The sequence below is a fragment of the Buteo buteo genome, chromosome 10, assembly GCF_964188355.1.
Source record: "Buteo buteo chromosome 10, bButBut1.hap1.1, whole genome shotgun sequence".
Lineage (NCBI taxonomy): Eukaryota > Metazoa > Chordata > Aves > Accipitriformes > Accipitridae > Buteo > Buteo buteo.
In genome coordinates, this window is record NC_134180.1 from 32741686 (window position 1) to 32757377 (window position 15692).

The 15692-nt window shown below is 66.8% G+C and overlaps 2 protein-coding genes across 3 annotated transcripts in view; both read left to right on the forward strand.

The window, feature by feature from the left end:
• The first annotated feature begins 1336 nt into the window (after positions 1 to 1336).
• Positions 1337 to 6937, forward strand: ARTN (artemin). The gene is made up of 4 exons (XM_075037585.1): positions 1337 to 1809; positions 4809 to 4879; positions 5006 to 5195; positions 5566 to 6937. Exons 1-4 carry the CDS (start codon positions 1347 to 1349, stop codon positions 6000 to 6002), a joined length of 1161 nt encoding a protein of 386 aa, XP_074893686.1. The 5' UTR covers positions 1337 to 1346; the 3' UTR covers positions 6003 to 6937.
• A 233-nt stretch (positions 6938 to 7170) lies between these two features.
• Positions 7171 to 15692, forward strand: part of IPO13 (importin 13) — a 32624-nt gene continuing 24102 nt past the window's right edge. The window contains exon 1 of one of the 2 annotated variants that reach the window (XM_075039276.1): positions 7171 to 7511. In XM_075039276.1, coding sequence (XP_074895377.1) covers positions 7440 to 7511 — 72 coding nt within the window. In that variant the 5' untranslated portion in view covers positions 7171 to 7439. The remainder of the gene's footprint in view (positions 7512 to 15692) is intronic. The other variant, XM_075039277.1, reaches the window with a different exon arrangement.

Consider the following 15692-nt stretch of genomic DNA (forward strand, 5'->3'; position numbering starts at 1 on the left):
ATGAGACAAGACGAGGCGGCCGGCTCCGCCGGCGGCTCGCACGCGCCGGCCGGCCCTCCCCGCCGCAGGACCGTGGGGTCCGGCCTGCCGTGCGGCGGGGAAGCAGTTAACGCCACGCGGTGGTGGTGGTGGTGGGGGACGGGGACGGACGGACCCGGGTGCCGGGGCAGACCCCACGGGCGACCCGGGGCCGGCGTGCAGCCACGGCGCAGCCGGCGATCGAGCCGCTGGCCCGGCTCCAGCCGGGGAGTTATATAAGCCCGGGGAGGTTGCGCCGAGGCGGCCGAGCGCTGCCGGGGCAGATGACACGGCCGGCGGCATCCCGGGGCGCGCCGCCCGCCCGAACGCCTCCGGACCCCGCCGCGGGCAGGGCCCGGGGGGCCGGCGGGCCATGAGGGCTGGCCCCGGGGGGGCTCGCCCGGCCCCGGCGGCCGGCTCCGGCCAGGGGAGCACGTGTGAAGCGGGGCCGAGCGGAGGCGGCCCCGGGATTTGGCACGTTTGCAAGGAGCACTTGAGAGCCCCGGGATGGACGTGGAGGGCCCTGGGCGGTGACGTAAGGACTCGCACGGGCTCGGCTCGGCTCGCCAGCCGGCCCCCATGTCCCCGGGGCCTGCGACGGCCCCGGCGGAGGGAGGCAGGGAGACGGCGGAGGTAAGGAGCCCGGCGGCGGGCGGCCCCGCCGGGGTGGACCCGGCCGCGGGGCGCCCGTGGGGCCGTGGCCGCGGGGCGCGGGCGGGCGGGGAGGCAGGGCGGGGAGGCCGGACTCCTCCTCCGCCGAGGCCGGACGTGAGCGCCAGGCGCACCGGTGGCCCGCGGTGGCCCGCCGTGCGTGGGACGCCGGCCGGCCCCGCCGCGGCCCAGGCGCTGCCCGAATGGTCCCCCGCTCTGCCCCCCCCCCCCACCCTCCGCCGCCCCAAACCCATCGGGCCCGGGCGGCCCCGCTCTGTGCGAGGGGACCCCCGGGGGGGGCTCTGCCCGCCCGACGCCGGGCGTGGGGTCCCCGCGGGGCTCTGCTCCCGGGGCGCTCCGGGGAGGGCTGAACTCGTCCCCGCGGGTTGTCCGTGCGTCCGTCCTGCCGGCGCTGTGGCCGGGCCGTCGAGGCAGGGAGCCCCGCTCGGGGGACGTTCGTCCGTCTGTCCGTCCGTCCGGGCTGCGCGTCCGTCCGCCTGCCCGGCGGTGCCGAGAGGTGTCCGCAATGCCCGGGGGTCGGCCGGCGGGCGGGTGGTGGTGGCGGGGGTCGGGGGCCGCCGGGGGAGCCGGTGCCGGTGCCGGTGCCGCTGCCGGCGGGGTGCGAGGCTCCGCGGGAGCTCGGCGGCGGTGCGCGCCCCGGCGCGGAGCCGGTGCGGATGCGGGTCGGGCCGCGGCTGCTGCTGCTGACGGGATCCCGGTGCCGCCGCGGTCCCGGGGCGGTCCCGGCGCCCGTGCGGGTCGGAGTCCCGGTGCCGCCGCCGTGCGGGTCGGGGCGCCGGTCGGGATCCTGGTGCCGGCGCGGATCGGGGTCCCGGTGCCGGTGCCCGCCCCACCGGTCAGGTGACGGCGGCTGGAATTTGACACCGCCGGCGGCGGGAGCGGGATGGAGCCGCCGCTGCCCCGCACTGCGCGCCCGCCCGCCGCCACCGGCACCGCACCCCGAGGCCCACCGCGACCGGGACACGCACCCCGAGGCGCAGCGGGAGCGGCACCGGGAGCAGCGGCGGGAGCCGGTGCCGGTGCCGGCGGGGCAGCGCCGGCCCCCGCCCGCGCCCCGCCCCGGCGCGGAGGCGATGCGGGGAGGCGGCGGCCCGGGGGATGGTCCCCGCCGCGGGCACGGTGAGTGCGGGCCGGGGCGGCGGGCGGCAGCGTCCGCCCCAGCCTGCCGGCGGCTCCGGGCCTCGGCGGCGGCTCGTACCGGGGCTGCGGGGGAGGGTGGGGGGGGGCGGGGTGGGGGGGCGCTTCGCCGCCCGTCCCCCGGCAATACCCGCGGGGCGCCGAGGGGGCTCGGGCCGCCCCCCGGCAGGTCCCCGCCGGGCGGCTCCCGGGGTGCCGAGCCCGGCCCGGCGGCGGGAAGAGCTCGGGGCTGCGGCGGGGACGGGGTTCCCTTCGCGGGCGGGGAGAGGCGGGACCCCGCGGCGGGTACCCGGGGGGCACGGGGACGGTCTCACCCGCCTCTTCCCCGGGCTCCCGCCCCGGCCCTTTGGGCACGTCGGGCAGGTCTGTGTCCCGGCTGCCCGGGCGGTGGGCGGGGGAGAGCCCCGGGGTCGGGGTGCCCGGGCCGGCACCGCCCGGTGTCCCCCGGCTCTGCTTGCCCCGGGCCGGTGCCGAGTTTGGTCTCGCCCGTGTGCCCCACGTGTCCGACTCCGGCCTCCCCCGGCTTTGCGGGGCGGGTGCCAGCTCCGCGTCACACGTGGGGTTGATTTCTGACATCCCCCCCCCCCCCTCCCCGTCACTCCTTCTGCCAGGGGCAGCGCGGTGGGATGCCGGGCCTCCGCCGGTGCCCGCAGGTGCCCGTGGGGTTCTCCGGGCATCCCCCCGCGCTGCCGGGCAGGACCGGCGGCTGCAGGGCCGGCACGGCGAGCGGCGGCGAGCGAGGCCCCAGCAGAGCCCCCTTCCAAAAGCGGCTACTCCATGAGCCGAGACCCTCACCCCGGGGCTGGGGCACCCGCTGGCCCCGCGTGGATGCGGTTCGCGAGTGGCTCCCGCCTCCCCCAGCGCCCTGTGCGCAGCGGGACTCGCCGGGGCTGTGCGCGAGTGGGTGTGGGGTGACCCGCACGGGGATTACCCCAGCACGCTGCTGCTCAGCCCCCGGGCAGGGGACACATGTGGCGGGGGGCGGTTCCCATGGATGGGCCTGATCCTGATGCTGGAAAAGGGCTCCTGCGCCTCTTAATGGCCCAGCTGGGCTCTCGCAGCCGTGGCAGGGGCAGACCCCAGCCACATCCCCCGCCGTGCGGGGGTCTGCCGTCGGGGGCGCAGGTCTGGCACCCCCGTGGGGTGCCCAGGAGCTCGACTCAGCCTTGCCCACGCTGGGGGAAAGCAGAGGCCGAGCGGGGCTGCGGGGCCAGCGTGGGCTGCGGTCCTGCGCGCTCGGGGAGCTGCCCCCGGGGACGGGGCTCCGCGTCTGCGGAGACACTGGCGGGGCACGTCCGTAGCCCCGGCTCCGGGGCTCCCGGGGGCGAAGGGAGGCTGCCCTCGCCCGGCGCCCCGCCGGCAGCGCTCCCGCCGCAGAGCCTGGGGCCGTGCTGCCGCCGGACGGGAGAAGCCTGAACTGCACCGGCTGCTCCCTCCCGTCCCGTCCTATCCCGTCCCGTCCCGTCCCGTCCCGTTCCGCCGGGATGCTGGGGCCGAGGGGCCGCGGCGGGGCGGCCGGCCGCGGGACCGGGGAGCGGGGGGGGGGCCCGTCCGCTCCCAGCGGGGCGCGGGGACCCTCTCCTGGCCCCTCCGAGGGTGCCGGCCTGGGAAAACCATGACCTGGCGGCAGCGGCTGGCACGGGGCCACAGGCCGCCACGGGAGCGACGTGCTGCGTGGGCTGTGCTTGGCCAGGCTGCGGCGGCTGGCGGGGCCGGGGGGCCCGGTGCCAGCCCTGCCTGCACCGGGGACGCATCCTGCCTGGTGCACGGCCCCCGGAGGAGGCACACGGGCCTGACAGTGCCCATCGCAGCCCCTTGCCACGGCGCGGCGAGTGCAGGGTGGCATCTGATGCGGCAACGGGGACTCGGGGACCATTACCAGAGATGCTGGGGGGACTGGGGAACTGATTTTGTCTCCTTGTCCCAGCGGTGCCCAGCCGTGTCCCTTCATTTTTTGGCCAGGAGCGCTCTCCTTAGTGCGTCCCATCCCAGCTTTGCTACAGAAGCACCTGGGACATGCTGGGGCAAAGCCATGGAGGGGACGGGGGAACAGACTGCCACCGAGCTCCGAGGGGACAGTCCTGTCCCGAGAGACAGGGAATGCAGCAGATGGGCCAAGGAGGGTTCAAGCCCCCTTGGGAGCCACCTCTGGGGGATCCTGGCTTGGGACACCCAAGGGGAGCTGGGGAAGGAGGTGCAACATATGGCTGCAGACTGGGAGTCGCCCATGCGCTTCCCAGGGGACATCCCTCCCCTAAGACCGTGCTTGCAGCTCCACTGGGACCATGCATGGCAGGGACCAAATTCCCCTGTGTGTGTCGGGGCAGCAGATGCTGGGCAGTGGTGTTGGGGTGAATGACTACAGCGAGCCCAGCGTGGTGCCCCACGCCCCACCATGGCCCCACGGGACCTGCCTGCCCCTCACAGCCCCACTCGCCCGGGCTGCTCTGGGGTTGCACGTCCCAGCTCGGCGCAGGCAGCGGGCTGGGGAGCCAGCGCAAGGCCAGGGGGTGGCTGCACCCGGGGACCCTGCGCTAATGGATTTGGAGTTTCCAAGGTCAGGCTCCCACCGCGAGCAAGAAAAACATTCCCAGGGAAGGGCCATGGGAAAAGGCACCCCCCCGCAGCGCTCCCAGCCCCAACCGCTGCCTCACGGCCCAGCTTGGCATCCCGGGCCGCTCGCATGAGGCGGTGGCTGCGTCCCCCTGAGGAGAGGTGCTGGGCAAAGGCTGGGCTGCCCCAGCCGCCAAATCTCTTGGAAGGGGTGCGCAGGGTGGCGAGGGTGCCTGGCTGTGCGGGGAGGTGATGGGGGAGGGGGTCATGCATGGGGTGCAGGAGGTGTTGTGGGGTGCTGGGGGGTGAGGGAGAGGATGGCATGCTTGGCAGGGGCAGGGGAGAGGTGTGCCAACTCCCAGCTGGCCAGCTCAATGTCTACCCAATCCCCTCTGCGTGGATGCTGACCCCCACCTCTGCACTTGCAGCCAGCATGGAGCAGCGAGCAGAGCCACCAGAGCTGAGACCTGCAGGACCCACCACGCACCCACAGCCCAAGGTGAGCCCAGGTCTGGCTGGCCGCGATGACTGGGACCACACGTCCCCATCCCCAGCTCATGGAGCCTCGTCCCTGGTGTGGGGACCCCAGTCAGGGCTCACCCCGCTGTGCTGTGCTTTGTTGCAGGAGGGGACGCTGTGGGGGCTCCTCGCCATCCTCTCGCTGCTGGCCGGGCTGGCCGCGGGCAACCTGCGAATGCCTCACTGCAACGAGACGCTGGACACGGCCCCCACACCACAGGGCATGGCCACCGCCAGCCCGGCTGTGGAGGATGGCGTGGAGGTACCGCTCGCCGCTGCCTGGAGCCAGCTGTACGGTGCGTGTTGGGGCAGGACCCCCAGCCTGGGCACGGTAGCCCCGAGCGTGGGGCATGGGCGGGTTGGGAGCTGCTGTGGTGAGCCCCAGCCTGTGCGGGGCTGCCTCTGCACATCGGGGCCTGGCTGGGGGGGACTGAACTCATGGGGCCCCCTGCTTCATGCCAGGGATGGTGGCAGAGCCCTGGGGATGAGAAGATGCTTGGCCGGGTGCCCACCCACCCCACTGCCCCGCGGGCACCCGGCCAGTGCCGTGGTGGGTGGTCAGGAGGGGTCTGCAGGTCACAGCGGGAGGACAGGCAGGCTCGGCAGGCCCCAGGAGGGCGGCGGGTGCGGGATGGGGTCTGACAGTGCCGTCCCCTCTGTGTGCAGGGGACAATGCGACGACGGGTGGCCCTGGCGCCGGGGAGCTGGCGGAGGACCTGCTGCTGCGTGCCGAGCGCTCGCCGCCGGGTGCCGGCAAAGGCAAGAAAGGGATGCGGAAACCCTCACGGGGGACCCGTGGGCGCAACTGCCACATCCGCAACCTGATGGTGAAGGTGCGCGACCTGGGCCTGGGCTTCAACTCGGACGAGATCGTGCTCTTCAAGTACTGCAGCGGGTCCTGCCACCGGGCGCGCAGCAACTACGACCTGACGCTGGGCAGCCTGCTGCGGCAGCAGCTCATCGCCCCGGGGCCGCAGGAGCGGGTCCTCAGCCACCCCTGCTGCCGGCCCACCCGCTACGAGGCCGTCTCCTTCATGGACGTGCAGAACACGTGGCAGACGGTGGAGAAGCTCTCGGCAGCCGAGTGCAGCTGCATCGGCTGAGGAGGGGGCCGCCGGCTCGGCCCCAGCTTGACGCACGCCAGCAGAGCCCAGCTTGCCACACGCAGTGGCACCGGCGCTCAGAGGAAGGGTCTGGCAGAGGCTGGTGCCCCCGGTTTTACATGGCCACAAGAGACAGAGGCGAGATGGAGCTGTGAACGGGGGGGGGGGGGTTGGGTGGCTGAGCCCCCTCCCGCTCAGTGCCAAGCAGCTAGTGCCGACAGCTACGTGGGGTCCTGCCCAGGTGCACCCCAGCTCAGCCCTGGAAGAGGAGCTGGAGGGGGTATGGAGCATCCCCACTGCTCGCAGGGGTCTGCCAGCCCGGTGTCCACCAGCAGCGCCTGGCTCGCCTGTGCCCTGCCTGGACTGGTGCTCCCGCACTCCTGCTTTAGGGGAGCTGGGGGCACGTGTCACCCAAGCTTCAGAGGGGGAGAGAAAGGGGGCAAAACCTCCCTGTCCCCTCGGGCACCCTGGGCTGGCGGTGGCCAGAGCTGCCCTGCAGGGAGGGGGTGTCCCCAAGGACAGGGGTGCAGCAGGGCCAAATTGCACCAGCGTGGGGTGGGGGCCCCGCACCCGGGCTGACAGCAGCCCCCGGTGCTCTGCAGGACGGCAGGGCACGGACACCCGCCGGGACCCCTGCCCAGCTCCCAGGGGGGTGGCAGGGTCCCTCCGCTGCCCCCGCGGTGCTGCGGCACTAAACTATTTATTACTCTAAATTATTTATTTATTGTTCTCGAGCAGCAGCTCCTATTTATGACTTTGGGCCCCCAGGGGCCGGGTGTAATTTAACCCCAGCGCTGCTGTGAAGCCCTGGGCAGCGCCCCGGCGCCCCGTGCCCCCAGCCCCCTTTTTCTATTATTTGTAAAATTTGAGGGATAAACTCTATTTTTGTACAGTCGCCTTTTCCTGTAGCAATAAAGCGATGGGCTGCGTGTCCACCCCCTGCCTGTGCCCGTGATGGTGGTGGGGGGGGGGTGGAGCGAGGGGTGCCCGGCGTGTTTGCCACCCGTGGGCTGGCAGCGCGAGGGTGGGAAGCGGGTCTCCTGCCCGCACCACGCGTGGGGAGCAGGGGCGGCGCTCGGTGCCGGTGCCCGGTAGGGGGCACGCGTGGGCCGGGACTACCGTTCCCGGCGTGCGGCGCGGCGCTGCGGCAGGTCCCGGGTTGCCCGGCCGCGCCTGCGGGACGGCGGGGCCAGGCGGTGCCGGAGCGGATCGGGGCGGCGGTGCCGCTCGGGGCGTCCTTCGGGCGCCTCCCGGCCCCACCGCCGCTGTCCGTCGCGCCGAGGGGAGTCGAGCCGAGCCGAGGGGAGCCGAGCGGCCCCGGCGCCGCCGCCCTCGTCGGGGCGGGGAGGCGGGTCCCGCCGCGATGCGGCTGCCCGTGCGCCGCCGCTGTCGCCCGCCCGCCGCCGCCGCCGCCGCCTCCTAAGCGCCGCCGCAGCCATGGAGCGGAGGGCGGAGGCGCCGCCGCCGCCGCCGCAGGGCCTCGACTTCACCGTGGAGAACGTGGAGAAGGTGAGCGAGCCGCCCCGAGTCGTCCGTGTCCGTGTCCCGTCCCCCCCCCAGCCCACCCGCGGCGTTGGCGGGGCGGGGGGGACGCGGCTTCGGGATGCTGATGCTGCCGCGGGGGTGCGGGGGCTGCGGCTTCGGGTGGGGTGGGGGCACCTGCTCGGCGGTGTCGGGCCCGGGGAGGGCGGCGGGGCGGCATCCCCGCTGTCCTGCCCGCCCTGCCCGCAGCGGGGGCGGCGGGGACCCGCCCGGGGGGGTCCGGTGCGCGGCGCGGGAGGTGGAGCCGCCGGCTCCTGTGCGCCGGGGCAGCCCGGGGAGGGAAAATGATGTGGCAGAAATGGGAGCAGAAGGGAGGAGTTGTGTCCCCGACGGGCGTCCTCTGGGTCGCCGTGCTGCAGCGCCGGGCAGGGAGAGCCTGCGGGTCTAGTCCTGGCCGCTGGACGAGGGGCGTCTGTGCGAAGCCCGACATTATCAGTGTCTCCATCAGGCAGGGAAGGGACTCTTGCCAGGTGCTGGGAATTGTTGGGAGGTACGGTTGGGAAAAGCCTTCAGAGGGCGGATGGCCCGGCGGTGCCTGTCTAAACCTGGGGTCCAGCTCCCCCGCTCCTGCTGATGCTCGAGGTCCTCCTAAGCAGCTGCAGGGCGGGAGGAGCGAGGTCGTGATTGCCGAAACCTGGGATCCGGGGAACGGCCGTGGCAAACCGAGGCCTGCCGGCATCACGCTACTGCTGGGAAGAGCCCCGAGCAGCCCCCGCCGTGACCTGGGGTTCATCACGGAGACCGAGCAGGGCACCTCAGCCAGTGCCGGGGAAGGCAGCTGAGCAAAAACCTTCCCTTGGGCCGGCTTGGAGGTGATGGGGGCAGGGCAGAGGAGGATGCATCCCTGAAGGGCAAACAGCAAGAGAGCGCTGCTCCCTTCCACTCACCCTGTAGCCAGACATCTGCTCCGAGACCGACAGCCTGTCGATCCATAGCTCGGTCCCCAGACAGCTAGTGGGAATCCCAGTGTCCTCATTTTTCCTCGATAAGAATAGACAGAGTTCCTTGCCAAAGCGATGCCCACGGGCATGCTGGTGGGTACACGGCTTGTGTTTCGCACCCGTCCCTCCCCAGCAGCTTGCCCGGCCTCGCGGGAGGTGTGGGGTCAGGGACGTCAGGTTTGTAACTGGGTGCCAGTTGCCTTTGTGGCCGCAGGTGAGATGCAGCCCACCTCCGCCAGGGAGATGGAGACAGCACAGCCGGGGGGGATTAAGTGATGTCTGGAAAACGCTACATTAATGCAACCTTCTGTAGCTTAATCTGCATATATCCAGGGCTGCTGGATGGTTTTGCCTCCGACTTCCTTTCTCTTCGGCAGACACAAACCGCTCCTTTGTTTGCACCAACAATGAAGCGCACACTTGCCCGGGAAGGGTGGGCAGTGCCAGGGCGGGGGGTGCCCGGCGCTGGCTGGGCGAGGTGGGGCTGTGCCGAGAGACAGCTCGCCCTCGCCATGCTGCTCTGGATTTTAGTCTCCTGCCGCCTGGGAGGAGGCAAAGATGCCTTCTAGGATGCTTTGCCTCCCCTCCCCCAGCCTGCCCGGCTTCTCCCGGTCTCCGCAGGCTTTGCCATCTCGGTGGTGTCCTCTGAAGGTGTGGCTGTGGACCGCGGTGGGGCTCTGAGCTGCTGGCTGGGGACAGCAGCATGGTCCCTGCCTAGTGGAAGAAATGTGGGGTGGGATCAGAAAAAACTCAGAGGTTCAGCAGCTCGGAGCCCTCCTGTGTCTGTCATTTCAAGGGAGGGCTGTGGGGTGTTTCTGGTACAACACGAAGGAAAGGTGGGCTTTGCTGGGGGCTGAGCTGGTGGGAGGCAGGTGGGTAGAGCTGCTTTGTCAGAGGTGATGCTGGCAGATAAATGATGATTCTACTGGCCTGGGCTCTTCTGCCTGCCAGGTTTTGTGCATGGCTCTATTAATAACACTGAATACTGATCGAAGCTGCGGTTTGACTGCACTCTGGGTCAGTTAGTGATAAGTGCTGGGGTTAGGAACAGCGTAAGGAGCTGGTTATCTCTTAAGTTAGAGGGTCGAAGCCTCTCCAGGTCACCCGCAGTGGAAGTCATCACATGTGGCAGTTGTAGCCAGGGAAGTCTCTGGTGAGACTGTGCCCATCATGCTCTTCTGATGGTTTTCGTGGAGAGGATTCACATCCTTGGAAGACCCTTCTGTACCCCCACTGTTGTTTATTATGCAGTAGGCTGGGCAGATGCCCTCGCGGGTTTGCAGGGATCTGGGTGCCCATGTAGCTGAAGAGGATCATTGCTGTATTTATCCAGCATGACCTGTGCCAGAGAGAGCCAGTTAGATCCCTCCAGCTGTGACCAGCGGTTGCAGGGAGGCAGGAGGGTGCGGATGCTGTAGGCTGGGCCCACGCTGCCCTTTGCCAGCCGGCAGGTCTGAAAGCCCACGGGCAGCGGGCAGGCAGCTGCCTCTGTTCCTGAGGAAGTGTCAGGTTCAGGTGCTGCACTTCAGGGGCCAACTGAAAGTTGCTCCCTGTGTTTTCTTGCTCCGTTTTTCCATAGGGAGCTCTCCCGTGACACAGGGAAGGAGCTGGGTCACACTGGGGCTGAGCCGTTGCGGTACAGTTACTGTGTCAGTGTCCCCCGGTCCCAGCCGAGGGCTGCTCGGCTGCTTTTTGTTTTCTTCTGAGCCTGACCTAGATGCTGCTCTGGCTTTGGCACAGCTAGAGCAGGCTGGCGTGGCCACGCTGTGTGGACCTGCTGGGCGGCCGGCAGCTCTGGGCTGGCTCTGCTTCCCCTGCACCTGCTGCTGAGCAGGGCTCTGCTGCTCCGGTTGGAGGGAAGGGAAGGCTGGGCAAGCCGAGAGCTTCAGGCTGTGAGGATGCTCGGCCTACCCGTGCCTAAACGGTGCAGTCTGGTTCATGACCTGCATGCGCTTTTGCGTGCCCATGGGCTGTCGCCGGCGTGACTGGCAGCCTGGTGATGGGGCGATGCTGTCCTGGGGAGGTGACGCTCCTGCTGCAGTATGAACCCTGCTCCGGTGAAGATGGATTGCAGACGTTCGGTCCCTGCTGGCTGCGTCTGCCTTGGAGCAGCACTGCACAAGCAGGACTTGTGCCTTGCGTTTTTGGTCTCCGCCAGGTCAGGGGTGGCAGCACCTAACGCTGTGGTGTTAGACAGAAGAGTAATGCGAGACCCTCTTTATCCGTTTTTGGTGCAGCTGAATCTGCTCTAGCAGTATCCCCCTTTTTGAAATAAGAAGGCAGTGCCGTTTCTCCGTGGACTTCCCGAGTGCCAGCTCTCACCCTCTTTTTTTGTCTGATTCCTTCCAGGTCTTTCCTCCCTTGGCCTGCCTCTCATCCTCTGGGGTGTTTGTAATATTCACTGACGTCTTTTCCCTAGCACATTAGCGGTCTGGCATCTCTGGGCCTTCCAGATTGCCGTGTGCCTCTCTGGAGATGCTTGATGAATGCTCAGAGTCTCTCTGGCAGGATGGGTAGGCGGGGTGTCATGGAGCTGACATCCGGAGCCTACCGTGATGGGAGAGGGGTGGCTTTGATCACCGCTCCTCGGAGATGCTGAGCCTCGGGGATGTGGCAGCTGCCAGGGCTGCCTTCCACCCAGGAGGATGGGGAGGAGAAACCCAAGTGCATCTGCTTTCTTCAGAAAAAGGTTATTGCCTGTCTTCAGAAACCTGATCAAGAGAATCACGGATACGTCGGGATGGGGGGAATGGCCTCCCTTGTCTGGTGCACTGCTGGCAGCAGCTTGGCCGCTTCTTCCTCAGAGGCAGCCCATGTACGTGAGATGTGGCAGCCGTGCTGGGGGTGGTAAGTTAGGGGCCTTGGAAGGGGAGACTCTTGCAAAACTGAGGGAAGCGAGGAGTCACCTTGTTTAGTGTTTAAGCAGATCTTCACTGCAGAAGCAGATTCAACCCGCAGCCAGCCTTGGCTGAACACCTTGCTCCTTCTGTGGCGTGGTGGTGATGGGATGAGAGGGCAACACCTTGTGTTTGCCAGGGCTCGGCTGTGCCCTACGAGGGCCATCACTGGAGCCTCATCTCAGCTCTGACGTCTTATAGAGCGGGAATGGGGGGGATTGGTGCCTGGGCGCCAGTGGGGGTTCCTCTCTCAAAATGCTTGTGAACTCTTTCACTGAAGTGACGGGTAGAAACACGAGATGGTGAGCAGGCGTTTGGGTCACTCTTGCAACTCATCCCGGGCTCTGCCCTCCCAGGGTTCCTCTCTGGTCCTGCTCACCCTTTGCCTGTGCAGGGCCCTGGTCACCACTGGTGAGAGCGCACACATCTCCCTCCTGCAGCCCCGTCCCTGCTGGGGACCACGCTGTTCTCTGCAAAGGGCTGCTGGCAGTGAAGCAGTGGGAAGGATGCTGAGGCTGCCGCTCTGCGTCTGGGCTGCAGCCCCTTCCAGACAGCTGGGCACTTGGTGTGGGCAAGCTGGGCTCAAAGAGGGGCTGCGAAGTGGCAGCACCTCTCATTAGGACAGGGGGGGAAAAAAAAAAAACGTTCTTTGGGAGCGCTGGCAAAGTGTGGGTGCCTTGAGCAGGAGCAGCACGCCTGGCAGCACACACACGGCTTTATTTTGCATCCATTTGCTATCCTCGGCGTTTCGGCAGGCTGCCGCCTTCCCGGGGTTGCTGGCTGCTCAGCCTGCCCTGCTGTGGCAGGGGGAGGACGGCTGCTGCGGGGTGGGGGGAGGCAGGGGTGACATTCCCTTTGCTCAGCAGGGCCGTGGTAATGGCTGTGCTGTTGCAGGCCTGGAGCGCTGGCGGTGCCAGTGCATTCAGCTAGAAAGGACAGCGAGAGACTGCAGCGGGAGACATCCCAGGGGGTCTTGCTGGAAGAAGGCTGGTGGCTGCCGAGGGGCTGTGGCCGCCACTGCCCCCGGCATGCCACGGCTGTGGGCACGGAGCAAGGAGCAGAACAGGAATATGTTTTGCAGCTTGCTGTTTCCCCCGCCGGGATGCCGACCTCAGGGCTGTACCCGCTGTCACCTGTTTGCTCAAGCAGACTGGCCCTTGGAGGGGACCCGTCTCCCCATGGAGCCCCCAAGAATGGCAGGCAGCACGGTCCGGCTCTGTGGGGCCAGAGCCACGTGTCCAGGGCGCCTCTTGTCAACCCGCAAACGGCACGGACGCAATGTCTCTCTGCTGGCGACCCTGTCATTGTATTTATGCGGCGCGGTCAGGGAGACAGCCTGCTGGCTGTGGGCTCCCTGCAGAAGCTCTGAGAGGTGAGGGCTGGGAGATTCCGGGCTCGTAGCAGCTCTTTCCTTCATGATATGGGAGTGCAACCTAAGATCAGGTGACTTTGCTTGGCAGGAACTCTCCTTGGACTGGTCCCCCTCCACCTCCCAAAGCGACCAGTGTGGGACCTCTGACCTGTGCCTTTTGGGAAAGCTCCCCTGCCCCAAGGCAGCTTACTTCTGGCTCTCTTGGGGGGCTGATGCCGCTCCAGTGACTAGAGCCTGAGGCTTTGGGAGCAGGGAAGAGCCATCATAACAAGCTTGAATTATTTTCAACCAAGCAGAGCTGATGTTGGAGAAAGCTCTTTCCCTGGCCAAAGGGCATAGCTGACAGCCGGGCTGTTTACCAGCTCTCACGTTACAGGTCTAATTGCGGAGGAGGCAGGTCCGGTGTCAGTCACCCGTTCAAATCAGAATGCACAAAGCCTCCCTGTTAGATGTCACTGCCCAATTTCGTGCCTTCTGCTTCTCCCTGCTGGCACTAATGAGTTCCCCTCGTCATCTCCAGTGCTTCCTGATGGGCCTGAGAGTGCTGGCCAGCGTGGTGATGTCAAAGTCCAAGAGCAGCTGGTGCTGGCACCTGCCTCTGGGATGAGGACGGTGCCTCTCCTTGCTGGGGAGGAGCGTACTGGGTGTTCAGGTACCCTTCTGCAGGGCACAGTGCCTTGCAGCCTCCTGTCCGACGCTCTCAGCAGAGGATGGTACTCGGCCGATGTGTGTGGTAGTGTAGGGAGAGAGCCTAGTCTTCTCCCAGGCGCTTCTTCGGCTGCTTTGAGCTGGACTAGGATGGTCCCAGTATTGATGCCCATCCTTGAAGGTCCTCTGCAAAGCTCTCCCGTGTCTTGTAGAGCACCAGATGGGGCGCATTGCCGGCAGCCCCAGGGCACGTGCTGCCTTACCTCTCTACCTGGCATTCTGCAGGCAGGCAGGAACAGCCGTGCTCTGGCCAGGAGCCACCACGGCTGGTCCCCTCCCAGGCAGGGCTCTTGGGGAAGGGGAGTGAGAAAGCCAGTAGCTGTGTTTTTCCAGAATATTCTTCTGACTTCCAGCAGCTGGCAGCATGATGCTTCAGCGTCAGCTTTGTTTCCATCCTCTGAATAAGTTTGTGTAGTTGGTAGACTTTGTCATCTCACCGCTCACCCTGTCTCCCTGAGGTGCTGAGCCGTGGAGGCTCCAGCACACATCCCTGGGGCCCTCATCTGGAAACCTCCCCAGAGGGTCTCTGTGGGAGGAACGGGGCTCTGGGGGGTGTTGCTGGGCGATGGACACCTCTCCGGAGAGCTTGCTGGTGACAGCGGGCACCGTGTGCAGGGTGGAGCGTGAGGGATGCAGGCGAGGTGCTGGGATGGTGGTGGTGGGAAAGTCATTTGCGTGGCTGGAAAGCTGACCCTGCCTGGGGAGGGGTCTCGCAACCCAATTGCTCGCTGTTCCTCTAACGCAGTGGTAGTGACACCTCCCCAGCGTGAGCGTCGAGGGGAGCATCTACGATAGCGCTCCCTCTTTGCCGTTGTTACGATGCAGCAGCTGTTTTTTTTGGCATAGACGGTGCCAGAGCCTCTGCTGCCGGGGCTGCTTGCGGGATGCTCGCGCCTCGGCCTCACGCTGGGCTCTGCCTGGTCGCTCGCTCCTCTCCCTTCAGTTGGGCGATCTCATGAACGCACCAGGGTCTCCTTGTTTGGAGGCGTTGGCAGGATCAGGCCTTAGCCAGCAGCCCCAGCCAGGCAGGAGGATGATCCCGCAGCTGCTTCCCAGCAGGCAGGCTGCGTACGCCAGCCTCCGCTCTGCCGCCCTGCCACGTTCCCCGTCACCCGCGGTGCTGTGTAAGGCTCGCCCCGCCACGCACATCGCTCCGGGGGCTCGCTTCGGTGTGCCCGGAGCGTGCGTGGTGCCACGCTTTGCCTGCGCATCTCCCCACTGTGAGACCATGAAGCCGCAGCCCTGAAGCCGGCGGAGGTGAGCAGCGGGGGTGCTTGTGGTTTGGAAACCCAGCGCTGGAGGCCGGGTCCATCCTCCGCTCATGGTGAGGTCCGTGCTTTGCAAGCCTCGTACTGGGTTGGAGGTTAGGGCTACTGGGGCATGTGTACACGTTGTGCCTCGTAATATATGATGCGTAGGGATTTTTTTGCTCCCCACGATTTTCTAGCTGTTAGCAGGAAGGTTATTCAAAATAGAAGAAATCAATTAATTAGGAAACGCATGGGGGTGTAAAAAGAGATGCTGGGAGTAGGTGGGGAGGGGTCCTGGGTTGGGGAGCAGGTGGAGGGGACCGCTGCCGGCCTTTGCATCTTGCGACGGTGGCCAGCGAGTGGGGAAGGGAAAGAGTGGGCTGTCACTGACTCTGGGAATCTCAAGTGAGATTTCTTTTGGAAAGAAAATAAGCAGCAAGCTCTGACGAGAGCAAGTAAGAGACTGAGCTGGTAATGGAGGAGATAGTTGGGAGCTCCAGCTCAAGCCCTGCTGCAGGATGACTCAGTCCTTAGCAAAAGAGCAGGGGTAGGAGCCAGGTTCCTACCCCCAGGAGTAGTTGAGCCTTTAGCACATCTGCAGCTACTGCTTGATAGTGAAGTAAATTGTTGCTTTAATGAGAGGGGATGACAGCATTTACCTCTGCCCCAGCAGCTGAGTGATGCTTCAGGCAAAAGACTGAGATAACTGGGAAGAGTGCAAGGTTTCAGCTGGCTGCTGCTAACTCATGGGCTCCCCTTGGCCACTCTGTTGGGACAGATTTCTCTCTCCCTGTGTCCTGCTTGTCTAGGGTTAAGCTTTTCTGTGTCAGGATACATCTTTTAGTGGGACAGACGCCTGTCCCTCTGCAGCCTGTGTTGGCTAGCTCCGTCTCCTACGACGTACTTCATAACCTCTTTCTTCCAAAGAGGTTATCCTCATTTTTCCCCGCCACAAAGTCTTGAACGTTTCAAATGACGGC

Coding starts and splice junctions, on each gene's coding strand:
- ARTN (XM_075037585.1), top strand. CDS start 1,347: ATGCGGGTCGGGCCGCGGCTGCTGCTGCTGACGGGATCCCGGTGCCGC. Junction 4,880..5,005: donor CCACGCACCCACAGCCCAAG/GTGAGCCCAGGT, acceptor GCTTTGTTGCAG/GAGGGGACGCTGTGGGGGCT. Junction 5,196..5,565: donor TGCCTGGAGCCAGCTGTACG/GTGCGTGTTGGG, acceptor CTCTGTGTGCAG/GGGACAATGCGACGACGGGT.